Source organism: Nycticebus coucang, chromosome 17 (assembly GCF_027406575.1).
Source record: "Nycticebus coucang isolate mNycCou1 chromosome 17, mNycCou1.pri, whole genome shotgun sequence".
Taxonomy (NCBI): domain Eukaryota; kingdom Metazoa; phylum Chordata; class Mammalia; order Primates; family Lorisidae; genus Nycticebus; species Nycticebus coucang.
This window is the reverse complement of record NC_069796.1, coordinates 74,279,989-74,299,677: the sequence shown is the minus strand read 5'-3', so window position 1 is coordinate 74,299,677 and position 19,689 is coordinate 74,279,989. Positions and strand designations below refer to the sequence as shown.

The 19,689-nt window shown below is 49.5% G+C and overlaps 1 protein-coding gene across 3 annotated transcripts in view; it reads right to left on the bottom strand.

Moving 5' to 3' along the window:
• Positions 1-19,689, bottom strand: part of KCNIP1 (potassium voltage-gated channel interacting protein 1) — a 396,149-nt gene that overhangs the window by 247,167 nt on the left and 129,293 nt on the right. For 2 of the 3 annotated variants that reach the window (XM_053567053.1, XM_053567054.1), the window contains exon 1: positions 676-1,285. The exons of the other annotated variant lie outside the window; for it this stretch is intronic. In XM_053567053.1, the coding sequence (XP_053423028.1) occupies positions 676-736 (61 nt within the window). In that variant the 5' untranslated portion in view covers positions 737-1,285. Of the gene's footprint in view, positions 1-675; positions 1,286-19,689 lie in introns of those variants that run through there. 3 annotated transcript variants of the gene reach the window in all.

Genomic DNA, 19,689 nt, shown 5'->3' with positions numbered 1-19,689 from the left:
AATCCTTGATGTCAACGCAACTCTTGGCCACCTCTTGGTGGTGCCCTCAAGTCCCCTGAGGCTCCCTGAGCTTGGCAGCAAGCTTTTGTGAAACCCTCTCCCCTGACTCCCTGAGCCACCAAGACATGAGCCTTGGGAGTTTGTACCACCTGGCAGCAGCTGACTCCTTTTGGCTTGCAGAGGTTTACCAGGGTGGGCAGACAGCAACCCTTCTCCCTGATGCGGGGACTCTCAGGTCTGCACCTGGTGTAGCCCCGGAGGAGCTGGTGTGAGCACCCTCCGAGGTGCTCGGTGCTCGCAGTCAGTCGCACAAACGCCAGCCGTCATGGGGACGGGAAGAGCTTCCCAACACTTCCCTCGGGGAACCCAGTCTCCCCCCACCTGTGAATCTGCCTCTTCCTTCTGTCTTAGAGATTTCCCCAGGAGGAGGGTCCTCGCACTAGGTGTCCCATAGGGGTCCAGTCACTCCGGAGGCCAGCACCCACTGGGGCTCCCTCCTCTTGGGTGTTCACACCAACCCTCCACCGGTTTCTCACTCCTTTGGACTTAAGAACCTGTCCCGGCTCCTCACCGAGAGCTGGTCCGGACGAAGGGAAGCAGGTGGCACATCCCATCTCAGCACCCAGCACCCCCAAACCCAGCCAGGGGAACAAAAGGAAGAAGGAAGCGGCTTACCTTTCGAGGGTCGCCTTTGTTTGGTTTGCAGAGACGAGAAGGTGCCCATGACGGCTCCCATGGCAGCGAAGACTTGCGTGCGACCTGGGACCCCGAGCCCTGTCCCTCCCCTCCCCTGGAAAGAAATCAGTGTGGACTGTCTACTCTGGACTGGAGTCGAGAGAAAAAAAAAAAGCAAGACCCTGGCAGCTCGCCTGCGGCTCTGTCTTCGGAGAGCGAGGGGCTGGGGCGCCGAGGCTCCTGGCTTCCGTCTTCAGCCCGCACATGCACTGACTCACGGGGCCAGCCGCTCCCCGCGAGCCTGCGGAACGCTCCCCGGCACGAGGACCCGGCCGCTGCCGGTCCCCTCGCCGCCGGCCGAGCTCGGTGCCCCACAGCCTGCCCGGCGCTGGACACGGGGCCGGCGCCCGCCCGGCCGAGGCTGCCGAGCCAGCGCCGCGCGCGGTGCGGGAGCCGCGCTCCGCCCGCCCCTCCTGCCGCACGCTCGGCTCCCCTCCCAGCGCTCGGGCTGGGTCTCCGGGGGCCGAGTACCAATCATGAATGAACAGAGCCCGCGCCGGGCGCCGAGCCGCCGCGCGCCCGCCCCCCTCCTGCCCGCGCTCCGGGCCAGTCCGAGAAGCAGCAGCGGGAGCGGCCGGCGGGTAGCCACCTGGGGGCGGGGCGGGGGCCGGGGCTTGTGCCAGAGCGTGCCCTGGACCCCGGAGGATGCTCCCCAGGCAGACAGACACCCCCTCCAAGTCCTGCCCTGAGGCTAGGCACCTGGCTGGTGGGTGCCTGCAGTCGAGGGAGCTGCAAATTGCCCCCAACCCCGAACGAGTGTGTGCCCTGTGTAGGGTGCATGGGATTTCAAAACCTCATTTAATCTACTCCTTGAATTTGTGAGGTGGGGGCAATTCTTTCTTACCCAGGAGGGGTGCAAAACATCCGTCTAAAATGGGTTGTCAGGAGAAGGGGGCCCTTCCTGTTCTGTGGGGCCTGGAGGGCCCTTCGGAATTCTGTAAAGCCAGGCCCCACCTTCTAATGACAGGGAATTGGGGAGAAGGAAGGAGCCCTCCGCCCCCTTGGCCCTTCCTTTCTCTGTTTTCTGTTGCTCCCCCCCACCCCCCCACCCCCCGCAGTAATTTCTTAGCCATCAGCGATGGGGCAGGGGTTGAGTTAATGCTTGAGGTGACAGTGATAGATTTAGGCCTCCATCTCCCTTCTGTGAGCTCTCACTCCAGATGGCAAAGACCTGCAGCCACACCGGGGCTTCTTATTGAGAGGGCAAAATTCCGGTCCATCCCCTGGATTCAGATCCTGTGGTCCTGAAGTGCAAGGTTTGCACCTTGGAAGCCTGAGGAAGAGCTTCCCTTCCCCCAAGTCTGAGCTGCCAGGGCTCCCACCAGGAATGTTTTTGATTGGCGCTGGGTATTCTCTGCCCAGGCAGCTCCCAGACCCCTGCCCAGTCATTTCCTCTAGGCCTCACGCATACACACCATGTTTGCAGTTCACGAGTCCAGCAACATATGGCCTCATAATCACGCAGGCACATGTGCACACACAGTCCCACAAACATGGGCACAGGTCTCTCAAGCCCACGCAGATATCGCTGTCATACACACAGACCCAAGGCCCATAATACACCCAGAAGTGCATTCACAGGACCCTGTACAAGACAGAGAGACAAAGGCACACAGGCACACAGACTTGCGCACAGTGCATTGTAGTCTGGCATTGTCGTCACCACATTTATGCAGACTCAAAGCCACACAGGCACACGGTTGGACCCCAAGGATACAAGGCCCTTTGGGAGCTGCTTCCCCTCTTTCCAGCCCATGAGCTGCTTCTTCAGTGCCTCAGTGGGCCTAAGAGTTGGCTGGGGCCCCTAAATAATTTTCTTTATCTTTACATCACTTAATGCATTCTCAAACCCCAACACCAGCCCTATTTTGTGCAGCAGGGAAGTTGCTCTTGCTAACACGTGTCATTTTCATTTGTATTGCCCACTGCTCTGTGACCACATGACCCCATGGGATGCTCATTCCCACCGAAGCCCTGTGAGTTGGCCTGATTGTTACCACAGGGAGAAACTGAAGCTTATTGGGGTCAGAAATTTGCCTGAAGTTGCCCAGCCAGAATGCAGGACTAGAACTCAGAGTCCGGGGCTGTCATGGCCACCCATCTGCTGGCAGATGAGGGCAGTAGGGGCCACTGAGCTGGAGATACTTGCTCTGGGTCCCATCAGCGTCAAAACCTCAGCTCTCCTAACTGCCAGCTATTCTGGAGCCCTGGATAAACGGGCAGGACACAGGGGCTGGCCCCTAGCTTCCTCCTGTTCTCCCTGCCAAAGAAAGGGGTGGAGTGAAGCTAAAGCCTTGGTCACCAGAGGACCCTCTAGGACAGCCAGGACTCAAGGACTAGTGAAGGGCTCTTTGCTGAGAAGATGGCGATGCTGTTTCAGGTCTCTTTGCCAACTGCTCCGGACCTCCCAAGAGGAACATGAGGCCACTTCACCCTCGGCTCTGCTAACCTCCACACTGTCTGATGACCACGGCCAGGATAGCACTGGAGAGGCCATAGACGAAGGCTAGGATGTCACCTTCTCATTTCCTCCTCCCCACAGCCTTCCTCCCTCTGAGGAGGCAGAGGACAGACAAATTGCTCTATTTTACAGATTAGAAATAGCAAAGTGCTTCTGGAGGTGTTTGCAAACAGTGTCCTCTGAGCAGTTGCAATAAAGTGAAGTCACCAAGATAAAGTCCAAAGTGTTCAACATGAATTATGAGGCCTTTTTGTGGCCTGCCTTATTCTACCAACCCCCCTGTCCCCTGCTGTTCCCTTTGGGCTCAGCCACAGATCCTGCACTATTTCCCAAAGGTCTCCTCCATGGTCCTGCTTCAGGGTCTGTGCACATGCTATTCCCTCTGCCTGGAATGTGCCTCCCCTTTTTGTCTGGCCACCTGCTGCTGATCCTTGAAAATTCTTAGAAGTGATCAAGGAATACAGCAGCGTCTCAGGTTACAAAATCAACATTCATAAATCAGTAGCCTTTATATATACCAACAACAGTCAAGCTGAAAAAACAGTTAAGGACTCTATTCCATTCACAGTAGTGCCTAAGAAGATGAAATATTTGGGAGTTTATCTAACAAAGGATGTGAAAGATCTCTATAAAGAGAACTATGAAACTCTGAGGAAAGAAATAGCTGGAAATGTTAATAAATGGAAAAACATACCATGCTCATGGCTGGGAAGAATCAACATTGTTAAAATGTCCATACTACCCAAAGCAATATACAATTTTAATGCAATCCCTATTAAAGCTCCACTGTCATACTTTAAAGATCTTGAAAAAATAATACTTCATTTTATATGGAATCAGAAAAAACCTCGAATAGCCAAAACATTACTCAGAAATAAAAACAAAGCAGGAGGAATCACACTACCAGACCTCAGACTATACTATAAATCGATAGGGATCAAAACAGCATGGTACTGGCACAAAAATAGAGAAGTAGATGTCTGGAACAGAATAGAGAACCAAGAGATGAATCCAGCTACTTATTGTTATTTGATCTTTGACAAGCCAATTATAAACATTCAGTGGGGAAAAGATTTCCTATTTAACAAATGGTGCTGGGTGAACTGGCTGGCAACCCATAGAATACTGAAACTGGACCCACACCTTTCACCATTAACTAAGATAGACTCTCACTGGATTAAAGATTTAAGCTTAAGACATGAAACTATAAAAATACTAGAAGAGAGTGCAGGGAAAACCCTTGAAGAAATTGGTCTGGGCGAATATTTTATGAGGAGGACCCCTCCCCCCCCAGGCAATTGAAGCAGCTTCAAAAATACACTACTGGGACCTGATCAAACTAAAAAGCTTCTGCACAGCCAAGAACACAGTAAGTAAAGCAAGCAAACAGCCCTCAGAATGGGAGAAGATATTTGCAGGTTATGTCTCCAACAAAGGTTTAATAACCAGAATCCACAGAGAACTCAAACGTATAAGCAAGAAAAGAACAAGTGATCCCATCGCAGGCTGGGCAAGGGACTTGAAGAGAAACTTCTCTGAAGAAGACAGGTGCACGGCCTACAGACATATGAAAAAATGCTCATCATCTTTAATCATCAGAGAAATGCAAATCAAAACTACTTTGAGATATCATCTAACTCCAGTAAGATTAGCCCATATCACCAAAATCCCAAGACCGGAGATGTTGGCATGGATGTGGAGAAAAGGGAACACTTCTACACAGCTGGTGGGAATGCGAATTAATACATTCCTTTTGGAAAGATGTTTGGAGAACACCTAGAGATCTAAAAATAGATCTGCCATTCAATCCTATAATTCCTCTACTAGTATATACCCAGAAGACCAAAAATCACATCATAACAAAGATATTTGTACCAGAATGTTTATTGCAGCTCAATTCATAATTGCTAAGTCATGGAAAAAGCCAAGTGCCCATCGATCCACGAATGGATTAATAAATTATGGTATATGTATACCACAGAATATTATGCAGCCTTAAAGAAAGATGGAAACTTTACCTCTTTCATGTTTACATGGATGGAGCTGGAACATATTCTTCTTAGTAAAGTATCTCAAGGATGAAAGAAAAAGTATCCAATGTACTCAGCCCTACTATGAAACTAATTTATAGCTTTCTCATGAAAGCTATAACCCAGTTATAACCTAAGAATATGGGGAAGGGGGAAAGGGAGGGGAGGGAGGGGGAAGAATGGGTGGAGGAAGGGTGATTGGTGGGATTACACCTGCGGTGCATCTTACAAGGGTATATGTGAAACTTAGTAAATGTAGAATATAAATGTCTTAACACAATAACTAAGAAAATGCCAGGAAGGCTATGTTAACCAGTGTGATGAAAATGTGTCAAACGGTCTATAAAACCAGTGTATGGTGCCCCATGATCGCATTGATATACACAGCTATGATTTAATAAAAAAAAAAAAAAGTAAATTTAATTCTGGTGTCATCCCCTCCAGGAATCCCTCCCTGGCCCTGAGCAGGTTCCCAGAACACACAGCACTTCTCTCCTGACCAGAGCACTCTTTGCCTTGGTTCTCATTGTTCCTTCCCTTCCTTGTCTCTCCCTCTAGACTGCAAGTTCCTCAAGGGCAGAAACCAATACTGATTTAACTCTGGACTTTCTGCTCACCCTCTGGTTTCTGACAAGGGTACAATCTATACCGAATAAATGAATAAGTGAGTTTTCTTTGCTCAATGACAGAGTTAGTAAGGAAAAACTGAAGATTACCAGATCATCCTTACCTCTTAAAGGAAGAAGCATGCTCTCCCAAGTGAAGCTTCACTCATCCTCTCATTCATTCAACAAATATTCATTCATTCATGTATCTACTATGTACCAGATACCTACATGCACAATAGCTAATTTATTCATGATGATGCTCCATGAGGTAGGTATTATCTGTAGACAAGTAGACGTGCACACACACACACACACACGCACTGTGTGAGGGAGCAGATATCACCTGTGAGATGCTCCCAATGACTGGTGTCCAAAGAGAAATACTCCGGTAAGTGTCAAGGCCAAGAGAGAACTATGATATGTACTCACTCCCCGCCCCTTGTGAACGCACAACAGAGCAGAAAGCTGCATGGGGAAAGAAGAGACTAAATGGATGTGTAGAGGGAGTACCAAGGAAGCCTTCCATCAGTGCAGGAGCCATTGTCCTGTTGTCTTCAACATGGTGTACTCACTGGGGTGACAGTTTCATCCAACCTGAGCTCCAGTGGCTATGGGTCCCTTTAGTCTGAAAGGTGAGCTAGCTCATGCACCATCTCTAGCTCTAATGCCTCCCTCATCCACTCTAGCATGGACTCGGTGTTTGTGTCCTCCCAAAATTCATATGTTGAAGTCCCATTCCCAGGGGGAAGGGACTATATTTGGCCCTCTCTAGCAAGGTAATTAAGGTTAAATGAGGTCATAAGGTGGGGCCTGATCTGACAGATTAAGTGTAGAGTAAGAAGAGACACCAAAGGCATCCATCTCATGCACAGAGAAGCGGCCATGTGAGCACACAGGGAGAAGGTGGCCATCTACAACCCAAGGGGACAGGCGTCAGTAGGAACCAGCCCTGCTGGCACCTTGCTCTTGGACTGCCAGACCTGTGAGAAAATAAGTTTCTGGTTTTTTCAACACCTGGACTGTAACATTTTATTAAGGCCTCCCATGAAGACTAATATACATTGCTGGTGACAGCCCATACCCTTGGAAGGCTCATGAAGCAAGGCCTTCCCCCTGACATAAATCCGCATACAAGAATCCTTAAGGTACCCCTCTGAGGCTGCTTAGGGAGGAAGGACTGAGGGGGTCAGAGGCCTGCAGAGACCCTGTTAAAACATGCGTGTGCATGTCTGAGTTTGTGTAAGGTACTAGTCCTGTTCTCTCCCTCCCTCCCTTCCTCCTCCACTGCTTCATTCCTCTCTCTGTCCTTCTGTCTGTCTCAATCTCTTTTTAAATTCATTTTTCCTTCCCTCCTTTCCTTCTTCTCTACTCATTGTCTCCTCAGCCATGTTTTTCCCATCCTTGTAGACAACAGCAGTCCCTTTCTGCCGCAAACGGAGCTAGCAGAGTGTCACATTAAGAACGTAGATTTTGGAGGCTGCTCAATAAGGTTCCAGCGCTGACTTTGGGCACAGTGGATCCCACCTGGGAGTATTGCTGTGAGGGGCTGGTGACATCATGTTTATAAGGCCCTTAGCAGGTGCTTGGCACACAGGGTGGCCCGTGGACCACTACTATTTCTGTTTGTAGTGGGCCAGGCATCCTGCTGGGCTAGAGGGTAGAAAAACGGGTGAGCCACAGCCCTCCCCTTGGCTCCCATCTTGGTTCTTCGTCTGTTTGATAGGAAATCTATTCTCAGGGTCCCCATCTGGTATTAAAAGACTCAGATTAGTTAAGGAAGGGAATGTGGTTGGCACCTGATTATGTGCAATTCAGCACTATGCTGGCTGCTGTCTTGTACCATTTCCCAAATGTTCTGCATGCATAAGTCTGGCCTCCTCAAATAGACAGGGAGCTTTTAGCAAGCAAAGGCCGAGTCTTTCCTGCTTTGCATACACCCGCTCCCCGCCCCCTCTGCTGAGCCCAGAGCCTCCTAAGTGTTCCACAAACACTCACATGGACATGGACGGTGATCCTTCAAGGCAGGGGAAAGGGTGTCACCCTTTATCTCTGAGTTCAAGTCCCCACTTCTCTTACTAAGTGTGCACCTGGGCCTTAGTCTCCTCATCTGTGAAACATGAACACAACCACTTCGTGAGGTTGTCATGAAGGTGGGGAAAGAGAAAATGTTCTGTCTCTCGGTAGAGCACTCTACATGTACCCTTATCTGCTCTGGGGCTCACTGAGTTATTCATTCATTTACACAAAGCATAATTATTAAGCACCATGTCATGTCAGGCACTATTCTAAGTAAATGGATCAACAATGAGCAAGAAAAGAAAAGAGATCCTGCCCTCAGGAAGCGGGCAGTACAGGCTGAAGACAGTCAGGCCCTCTCATCTTTACAGATGGTGTCTAGGCTGGAAGGGAAAGACTGGGGCTAATGAGTTTGGGGCAGCAGGTGCTAGGAGAGGCCGGGGAAGATCACCTGGTGCAAACTACGAAATGACAACACAGACAACACACAGGTCTTCAGAGGGCAGAGAAGTCCATAGGACTTTCAAGTCAAGGAGCTCAGGCTTCAAGTCCTGGGTTTGTGTTTTTGACCTTGGACAAGTTATTTGACCTTTAAAACCTCAATTTCCATGTTTACAAGCAGAACAATCCCAGCAACATCGATGTAGGTCACAGGGTGAGGTTGAAAGTGATTGTGATTACAGAAGTGCCTGGCACAGGGTCTCCCTGGCTGGAATACAGTCTGGTTCAGAAAACACAAACTCCATTCCTCAGTTCTCCCTCCTGGTTCCCTTTGTGTGTACCTTCTACTCTCTCTCCCCCAGGGGAAGCAAAGACCTTTGACTAGGACAGGGGCTTGGGAAGCAGGCTCCTGGGCCACATCCTTATGCGTCAAGCATGGCCTCATCTGTCGAGGTTGATCATGTTCTGGAGGGAGAAGGGCTAATGCAGGCTGCCTGGGGGGCCTGGGAAGCCAGGACACACACTCTGTCCTTCACGTCCTGACGGCTGTGCTGCCCAGGGGTTCCCCCTTCATGCTCCTGTGCTGTCACAGCCTCCACCAGGGGCTGAGATGAGTTCAGACAGAGGGCAGCCACCCACGCAGCCGAGACACTGGCAGCACAGCCCTGAGTTACCCAGATCCTGCTGGGAGTGTGTGTGTGTGGCAGGGCGGAGGTGGGGTAGTCAGGGAGAAGGGAAGGATATTCCTGGAGACCAGAGAAGTCATGGGTGCCAGCACTCTGCTTGGCACAAAGCAGATACTTCATGAATATTGATCAGAAGGCTCTCTGGGGGTGGGTGGAAGGATGGATGGGAAGGGAAGGGTAGATGGATGGATTCCAAAATGTTCAAACAAACATTTGAGTATCAGATGAAACCTGTGAACCTTTTCCCCCAACTAACCACGTGGGCCCCAGCACAGGCTCATACTTGGAATTCAGACTCTGCTCCCTCAAGTACGTCCATGAACACCTGGTTAAGAAAGTCTGTCCTAAGGAAGAAAGATTATAGCAAGGGATTTGATCCATTCATTTCTTAGCTGTGTGACTAACTCCTCTAGTCCTCAGTTTCAAGGTCTTTACAATAAGTACAATAACTGTGCCTAGTTTTTCGGGTTGATACATGAATACAAACATAAGTGCTGCGGGGTAGTGCCTGGTAGGTTGCAAGGCTCAGTGAGAAGGGCATGTCCTCATTAACATTAGCACTAATCTTCATTCATTGATTCACTCATTCATTCCTCACAACTTGGTGAGGACATAGGGTGAGCACCTCCTGGTTATCACAGGCTGAGCTGGTCTCTGGGGTTGCAGAGGTTCGTGCTCACTGCCACGGGAAACTCGTAGTCTAAGGGGGCAAAGAGAAGATGAGCAATTCACTGACTTGTCCCAGACTCCACCAAGAAACTGTTGGAGTTCCCTCTCTACCTCTGCAGCTGAGGAAATAGCCCCCAACTCTGGCCAGGCTGGCCGGCCCTATCCAAAAGTCCTGGAGACCCCTAGGTCAGCCTGAGAGGGCAAAGGTAGAGGCAGAAAAATCAAGGGCAAAGTTGAGTGGAAAGGGATGAGGTTGGAGGGAGTGGAATTGAGACTTGGGGCCAGGCAGAGTTGGGGTGGCCCTGGGCAATTGCTTTTCCGGGCCGTAGTGGTGTTTTTCCAGGGGGGACAAGTGAAGCTGACATGGCACAATGGGGATAGAGACTGTGGGTAGGATTTCTTGTTTTTCCTTTCTTTTTTCCTCATTTTTTTCTTTTTATAGAAAGAGGGTCTTGCAATGTTGCCCAGACAGGTCTTGAACTTCTGACATCAAGTGATTCCTTCACCTTGGCTTCCAAAGTAGCTGGAATTTACAGGCATACACCACCATGCCCAGCTATAATTTTTTTGTATTTCTAAAGTCTGTGCAAAGTATGGATCCATATTCTCTTGAGTAAATGTCCAGAAGTCAGTGGTGTTAACTCCCCGGCTTTATTCTCCAGAGGTGATATAATAATCGTATTATCAGGGGTGGCCACTGTTTATGGAGTTCTTACTGTGTGCCAGTCACATGCCTGATCTCACGTGATCATTTCAACAGCCCATAAGGCAGGTACTCTCATTATTCTCGATTTTATTTATGTAGCAGCTAAGGCACAGAGAGGTTAAGCAATCTGCCCAAAGTCACACAGTGAGTAAATGGTGGAGCTGGCCTGGAACTCAGATGGTTTGACTCCAGGGCTTACATACTTTGTTCAGCTCCAGGCCCTCTTGCTGCTCTTCCAACTGACTTCTAGCACTGTTTCTCCAGGGAGGCAGCAACTCACTGGCGAAGCCCAGGGGAAGTGCAGAGTCCTGGGCCCTCTGCGTGGCATGTGCTACTCTCATCCATCCTCTTTGTGCCTGGGGGCTCCAGTCACATCCTCCAGTCTGCTGGGTGCACACGAGGTCTGCTTTTCCTCCTCAGTGCCTGAGAATGAAGACCCTGGAGGGAGTGAGCAGGGAGGGGGGGAGGGAGCAGCAGGCAGGCTGCCTCCTGAGGATTAGCAATGATGTCAGTGATGAGCACCCCTGGCCCTGCATGGCCTGCTGAACCTGTCAGCGCAGGCTCCCGGCTCCTGGCTCCCAGCACCACTGCCGCTGCTGCATTCGGAGCCCAAAGAGAGGAGAAACCTGGGAGGAGGGAAGGAGGAAGGAAGAAGGAAGAAAGATAAAAAATTCTGGATTGCCGGTGGCTCATCATGCTAAGAGCTGACTCTGGGACAGGGCCTGCAGAAATGAGGGAATATAAAATAGATATTGATGGATGTTTCTTCAGTTATTTTCTTGACCACATTTGAGACCCATGTGCATTCACTACCTGGGGCAGAAGTGACAATGGGGCCACTGTCTTGGATTTTGACTTAGTAGGATCTGGTGTGAGAGGAAAGTCGGGAAGAAGATGTGACCAGTTAGAGAATAGAACCGAGGGGTGGAGTCTTGGGGTTGGGGGTCTGTTCGGCACTGAAACTGCTAGGCTTTGCTAGAATGTGAACTCTGAAAGCAGACCCTGCCTCTTTCTCAAGGTGAGCCTGGGAGGATGGACATGGCCCAGCGCCTCCATCCAAGCCCTGTCACCCTCTGTGTGGCAGAAGCGTTGCACAGCCACTGGGCTGTGTGTCTTTTCCAGACAGGATGTCCTGACCAACCTCTCCTAGGCAAGTCTGGGAGGAGAATATTACCCCTGTACCTGAGAGAGATGTGGCCCCCAAGTCCCCAGAGAATCAGCAAATATTGGGCTGGGATGGGGGCCCCAGCTGACCTGAATGGCACAATGCAGGATGCATGGAAGGGGGCTCCTTGCTGCCTGGAGGGTGAGGACGCTGGAGCCCACCTCATACCTTGATGCTCCATAAACTCCCTCCTGCCCCCAAATGCCCAGGCAAAGCTGCGGATGGGCATCCTGAAGGGATTAAACTTTCTCTGCCACTGAAAGGAATGGAAATTTGGAACAAAAATTAAGCTCAGCAATTTAGGGTATAAGCAAAGTAACATTTCTTGTACCCTGAAGTAAGTTGCCTGAAATTCTTATTTATAAAATGACCCTCCCCGTGCCAGTCAGGCAGTTCTTTCTCTTTTTTTCATTTTGTAAGTTAACAGACTGAGGTTCCAAGAGGTAATGTAATTTGCTGAGGGTTATAAAGCTGGAGTGGTCTGTAGAGTCTGGGTTTGACTCCAGGCTGCCTGCCTTCAAAGCCCCTGTGATTATCCACTAAGGAAGGAAAGCAGAGGGGAGAGGGGACCGGAAGAGAGAGAAGTGGAAGGAAATAGCAGTGTTAGGAAGAAGCGGTGGTGATGGGGAGCCCTCCCTGTGTCCTCCATGCCAGGATAGCTACCCAGCATCAGGGCAGAGTGGCTGTGAAGGGCCTTGGTCTGGTACTTTAGATGGTTAGGTGGAGGTGGAAGATGAGCTCCAGCAGCTTCAGGAGCAGCGACACTCATGGGACAATTATACCCTGGGCCTCTGAGAACACTGCCATTCTTCCCAGTAGTGCCAGCGAGGGCCCCTTTCTTGAGAGATTCGACTGGCCCTCTTCTTTCATTCCATGGGGAAGGTCCCTTCCTGGGCTGCTACAAGGCATTGCCTTGACAACAGTGCCCCTTCAAGCTGACTTCTGTTTCTGTTGTCCCTTCTTGCATTGGGCTGGCCCTCAGTAAGTGAGGGGGCTGGGCACTCTGGCTGGCGCTGGGGGCAGCTCATTGACAGTCGAGGCCTCTCCTGCTCTGGGCTGCCATTTGCATGGTGCATTAGTATTCATGCCCGCAGCTCAGGGCTGTTCTGGATGGAGATTGCCACGCAGATGAGCATGGAGCCTGTGCGCCCTGAGGAATTAATGCAGTTTTCTGGGAATCCAGGCTGCTGGGTGAGGGGAGGCGGAAGAAGGCTGCAGACCCAAGAGTGGGGCTCCTTGCCTGGTGCCCACACTGCGGTCTTTAGGTTATCTGCTGTCTGTGATGTAGGGGTTCCTGGCCAATCCCTCCAACATTCCAGCAGTGTGCCCTGACCCCCTGCTACGTCCTTGCTGTCCTGTGATGGCACCAGAGATTCAGGGAGAGGAGAGATGGGCACGTTTCTGGCCCTTAGGAAACTTATGGTCCCATGGGCACAGAGTGGTGTATACATTCTTTGAAGACAGGGACGCAGGCTGAAGCCAACCAAACAAAGGCCACACCAAAAGAGAAGAAATACCTGATACAATCTGGGGAAGGAAGACTGGGAGGCCAGGGGCCAGGCAAGGCTTTTTAGAAGAGGAGATGCTGGAGCTGGGTCACAAAAGATGAAAAGGAAGTTGACAGCCAAACATCACTCTTTTTTATTTTTTCCTTTTATTAAGTCATATACACGTAGATCATGAATACATTTGTGCATATGCAAACACCACTCTTCCAGGCCTTCCTCTTTCGCAAGCTCCATAAGGCTTGTAGCCTGTCTCACTCACATAGAAATGCCTCCCCGCTGGAGGGCTGAGCAACAGGGCATCACTAACCCATCTCTGGTTGCTCAAGCCTACTGGTGGAAGGAATTTGGAGAAAACAGGTCCAGACTCCATGGGTGATTTAACTTAATAAAACCTGTGATACAGAATGGAAATGAGTGATGGTGTCACCCAGAAGCAATTGGACCTTCCGGAAGATGTCCATGGATGGACCCTTCCTGGTTTCTGTATCCAAACTTTCCAGCGTTTTACCATGCCCAGCGCTAGGGAGTGTCTCCTAATGTTTCCCTAATGTCTGCTAAACTGAAGAGCATCTATTCTTAATACTCCAGGAAGCAGGGAATAGAACGAATGTCTGGCCTAAGAACACTTTGTGCAAGCTATGAGAGCCACACAAAGCCCCAGGCTAAGCATGTGAGTGGGAGGGGAGCTCACAGTTAGTGAGGCAGATAGTAAACAAAACTTTCTACAGCAGAAACTGAACAGGCAGAACTGGGGGAGGGATAAAAGATTTGAATTGCACCCCGGGTTCTGAATCTGACTGTACATATCTGTGGTATCATAGAAAAATATTTAGTCTTTGTCTCCACTCCTGGCACAGAGCTCCTAGAACCCCTGGGATTTCCTGCGCGATAAGGGGATAGAAGTATCTTCTGTTCCAATGAGATGAGTCTTGGTGGGTCCTTGATATCTTCCCTGGAGCTGGTTACCCAAAAGACCAAGCCTTGACTAGAAGCTGGAACTGTCAGCCCCACCCCCAACCTCTGGAGAGAAGACAGGGGCTAGAGATTGAATTAATCACCAATGGCCAATGATTTAATGAATCACATCTCTGTAATGAAACGTCCATAAAAACCCCCAAACAACAGAATTTGGAGAACTTCCCGGCTGGTGACCATATCAGAGGGCTGGGAGCACGGCATACCCGGGGGGGCCTGGAAACCCTGTGCCCTTCCGGCCCTGCCCATACCTTGCTGTACTCATTTATTACATTTGGCTGTGCTTGAATTGTATCCTGTAAAATAAATTTGTAAACACAAGTAAAGTGTATCATTGAGTTCCGTGAGCCATGTTAGCAAATCAGCAAACCAAAGTAGAAGTTTGTAAGAATTTCCTATTTGTACCAAGTCAGTCAGAAGTACAGGTTTGGGGCTTGTGGCTGGAGTCTCAAGTGGCGATGGTTTTATGGAACTGAGCTTTTGACCTGTGGGATCTGGGCTAATTCTGGATTGCCAGGGTCAGCACTGAATTGTTGGATACCTGGAACTGGTGTCAGAGAATCAGAGAACTGGTTGGTAAGAGGCAGAAAAAAGAACCTCTCAATATCACCCCCCAAACTCAAGAGAATCTTCCCATGTACCCACGTTTCTCCTAGTAGAAGGGACTTTTCATGCCAAATGGCTGGGGTCATTTCCCAGGTGGCCTGGGGAGGGAGAGAGGGCTGCTCAGGGAAGCACAGGGAAATAGTGACAGGGTTGGGCAGTAACTCAGGGCTCTGGGGAGGTTCTGGTGTATTTTGAAGTGCCACAAGTTTTCCTGCACTGTCAAGAGCTCTGCCTCCCCGCATCTCCAGAACAAGATTCACATTTAACCTTGGCTTCCTCTGAGGCATAAAAGTATGGACACAGGAAGAAGCTTTTGTCCCACAATGCACCTGCCTCTCCTTTACTGAAATTCCCTCAAGATAAAGTAATCTCAAATTAAGTTTCAACTGCAAATATCTGGAGGAAGTTGGCACTGATCTGGGATTCAGACTGAAGTATAAATGAATATTGCAAGCCAGATTTGCTAAGTTAGTGATTAGGAGGAAGTAAGAGGTCTGGAGACTTGAATCCCATGAGCAGTTGCAGCCAGGAGAATAGCCTAAGGCTTCAGTAAATCAGGGAAGTGGTGTGTGTGTTTAAACCATAGTATGAGTCCAGGCCGAGGACTTGTGCACTGGGTGACCTCTTTGCCTGTGCTAGAATGATATATTGTTTGATGTGTGCATGGGTTCATCCCTTCATTCATTTACCATTAATAAATATTTTGGCCTCCTTGTTGAAGGTACCAGGATACACCAGTGACCAAGATGGACATTTCCCCCTACTTCATTCTCTCTGGGAGGGGGGATCAGGACAGAGAGCAGTAGAAGAGCAAACAAACAAATCAGATCTTGTCTGATGACTGCAGCACTCTACACTTGATCTGAGCCAAAATGCCCAGACAGGATGATGACAGCAATGCTCCAAAGACAAGGGGACAGCCCACTGTGAAATCGGTGGAGGGGTCAGCCTGACAGAGAAGTCTTGCCGGGAAAGGGAGAGTATTCTGAACTTTGCATGACAGATGTTACTCCAGTTTAGGATTTGGGGTGAGAAAACTTGAGAGAAAAGAAACAGGGAGGCCTGAGGCTCTGCAAAGGAGCTGCTGAGTGCACTCAGTGCACAGCAAGAAGGGGACAGGGCTGAGCCCGAGCAGGTGGGGGAGGAGAGAAGCTTGAGAGGAGGCTTGAGCAGCTGGCTTGTGAAGGGCCTATGGGCCTTGGGGCTGACTTTGAATGTTATGCTAACAAGCAAGGAGAAGGCATGTGAGGCTTTTTATAACTTTTTATTTTGTAAAGATTATAGAGTCACAGAAAACTCCAGTAATAATACTAAGAGGCTCCCGTACCCTTCATCCAGTTTCCCCCAATGTAGTGCCTTCCATAATTATGATACCCTATCAAAATCAGAAAACTGACTTGGTATAGTCCACACAGCTGTTCAGATCCCACTAGTTTTACACACAGTTTTTGGGGTAGGGGGTGCAGCTCTATGCCATTTTATCACAAGAGCAGATTTATGGAGCTACCACCATAGTTGGGATACCAAACTGTTTAATCCCCACAAAGAAACTTCCTCAAGTTTCCCCTTTACAGTTACCCTCCCTACCTCTTGTCACCAGGGCAAATTTTTAAGCAGGAGTCCGAGACAGTCTGACAGCTACCAGTTGGGTGGAGGACGCAGCCTATCCAACTTTGGATACCCCAGAGACCTTGAACAAAGTAAGTTCATCACAAATATAGATAATTTGGAATATTTTTACTTTGTAGCTGAGGAGCATGAACAGAGAGGTTAAATTACTCAATCAAGGTCACCCAGCACATGGCTTACCGGCTGTCTCAATTTGTATGATGCTAACAACTCTCAAATTCCCTATCTTCATGGGTGAAATGGCCTATCACCTGTCTCCACCCAGTCACCATGAGTAACTGATTTGATAATATTTGTGAAGCAGCAAGAATGAGGGGAAAGATTTCTACTCCCAACTTACCAGCACTGCGGAGAAACTATTGTCCCTCCTTCCCCTCTCTCCCTGCCATTTCAGTGAAAGAGGTGGAGACAATTTCCCTGGTTTTACTGGCAAATGGCCCTAAAACCCCGTAACTTCTCTCCTTCTTAGTAGCTCCTGCTCATGGCCCCTGCACATGGCAGATATCCCAGGGCCACCCGCATGGCTGTGGAGTGAGGGGGACATGTAAGAGACCCCAGCTCTTCAGTTGCTTTTCTAGATACCCAGTGGCTAAGCTCACCCTGTGGGGCTAGAATGTGGGCACAGGGTCTGGGTTCAGGCCTCTCTCCAGTCTAGCCCAGCAGTAAGAAAGGGGCAATTTCCTTTCTGTGTGAGCCTCTATTTCTCAAATGGCTCATGGGAGAGAAACGTAAGCGACTATCACCTTTCAATTCCAAAGCCAAGCACAATTCTGAGTCCAGAAGTACAAATAATGCTACAATTTTTATTAGCGCGGTCTGCTCAGAACCACCTGCAGGAATGGGTGTGTATTTAGGAGAAAGGTGGGATCAGGAGAAGGGCCTAGAGCAAGACCGAGAAAGGAAGACAGAGGTCAGGGGGTGGGGCGGCTCGACGGGGGGCTATAGGAGAGTAGGGCACCAGCCCTTGCCCAAGTAATCTTGGCCGAGGTCTGGAAATGACCAGACAATCTCATTCCTTCTCTGCCGACAACGTACAATCTTGATTGGCTCTAGCACGGCTTTTTCTTTCTCAAGGGAAATTTCTGTCTGTTTCTGGCAGCGGTCCTCCATCTTTCCGGGTAAGTGCCAAGGTAACGGATGGAGTCATTGTCCCCTGCTCCTTCCTTCTGTGCCTGCAGACTCCCAGGCTGCTCAATCACTGCTAAGGGGCCATTGGGTCAGCCTCCCTGCCTGGCCGGCCTCCTGCCCTCCAGCCTCCAGGGGAGCAGGCACATCTTTCCTCTCCAGCACTAATGAAATCTTCCTTCTGCTCAGGGCCCAGCTGGGCTCCGGGGGTCAGTGCTTTCACCCACTTGGATCAGCTCTATGCTCTGGCTCAGAAATTATACCCCACACCTCATGGCAGACAGACCCAGCTCAGCTTCTGATATTTTAAAAAGTCCTCTTTGGGCTTCAGGGACTGTGGCTGTGAGAACTCTCTCCCTCTCCCTGGTCCCTAGTCGGCCTGGCATCTGCTCACATTGATGTCCCCCCAGCATGCACACAGTGAAGAGCCCTTCCCAGGTCGCTTTTCCATGTGGCTGAATCTATCCCTTGCTCCTGGCTTCACTCACGTCATGTTGCGTCTCTTCCACAAAGCCTTCCCTGATTCTCCACATGGCCTCCCAATACCTTTAGAGCCCAGTGACACTCACAGTGACTGCTGGCTTTTCGGAGCTCTGAATACTGAGCACCGGACTTGATACCTTGTAGGTGTGTCATCTAAATTGTTACAGATAGGGAGGGAAGGAATGGGTGAGGAATGAAAGAATGGACGGATGGGCGAATGAATGTGGACTTTATGTCTATCCTCCTCCTCTGATGCTTAACCATACGTTATTTTGTTTTGCTTTTCACCTGCTTCACAGAGAGTGATGATGGAAAATGTTGAAGGAAGGAACCTTCTACTAAATGCTCCCCATTCATTGCCCATCATTCAGCAAACTTCCTAGTCTGCACCAGGCTGGAGGACAGAGGGGAACTACTAAAGCCTGTCTCTACCCTCTTTTTTTTTTTTTTTGAGACAGGGTCTCTCACTCTGTCACTCTGGGTAGAGTGCCATGGTGTCATAGCTCACAGCCATCTCAAACTCCAGGTTCAAGCAATCCTACTGCCTCAATCACCCCAGTAGCTAGGACTACAAGCACTCACCAAAATGCCTGACTAGTTTTCCCACTTTTTTGTGAGCCCTTATACCTTTTTCACAATTTATTCCTTTTTCTCAAGTGGGGCAGAGTCAGTTTCTATTGTTTATGCTCAAAAATAACCCTAGTTAAGAGTTGGCAGGCAATGGCCCTTCCTGCCCAGCTGCCTTACTCTCCTGTCCTACCTGTGTCTGCCACCAAGAGCTGTCTTGCTACATGCTGAGTCTCCCAAGCAGAGATGGGAGTCTCACTCTTGCTCAGGCTGATCTAGAACTCACAAGCTCAAGCAATCCACTTGCCTCAGCCTCCCAAAGTGCTAGGATTACAGGCGTGAGCCACCACACCTGGCCTCCTGTCTCCACCCTTTGAGAAGCTCTGCCTAATGTCATGGCTGTTGCTCTCTCTGGGATTCTTTTGAAAATCTGATGAAATCTGTGAGCTCTCTCCCCAGAAACACATACATACAGATAAAATCCCTGGCCACAATTTAAGAACCAAAAGGTCTGCTAAGTTAATAGGCAATTATAATATCTTTTGCTAAAGGCTACACCAGGGAGCATGGTCAGCTTATATTGGTTACGGCAACAAAATGATTAACTCACTTCGAGGTGGAATGGAGTGACTCAGGGAGGTGAAGATGAAGGATAGTATTTCAGAAGGGCTGGATTTTGAGAAATGAGTAGAAGTTTAGCAGGCAGGCAAAGGGAGAGGAAGAGGCAGGTAAATGATCAGGTATAACATACACACCAGTGGATTCACAGGTAGCCAGGAGCTCAGGAGCTGGGGCAGAGAGGACCAAGAAGAGGCTGCTGAAGCTTCACGGTTTCCTTCTGGGGTGACAAAATGTTCTGTGATTAGAGAGTGGTGATGGTTGTACGTCTGTGTGACCATGCCATAAAACACAGAATTACACACTTTAACACAGCCGATCTTGTCTTAGGGTGTATGAATGATGACGGTTAAATCTGTGTGTCAACTTGGCTGGGCCGTAGTACCCAGTTTGGTCAAATACCAGTCTAGGTGTTGCTATGAAGGTAATATTTTTGGATGAGATCAACATTTCAAGCAGAAGTCTTTGAGGAAAGCAGACTACCCTCTGAAACATGGGTGAACTTTATTGAGTCAGTTGAAGGCCTTCAGAGGAAAATGCTGAGGTCCTAGAAGGAGGAGGCAATTCCACATCCAGACTGTCTTGGAACCTGAACCGTAAGATCAACGTTTCCCTGGGTCTCCGGCTTGCCAACCTGCCCTGCAGATTTTGGATTTGCCAG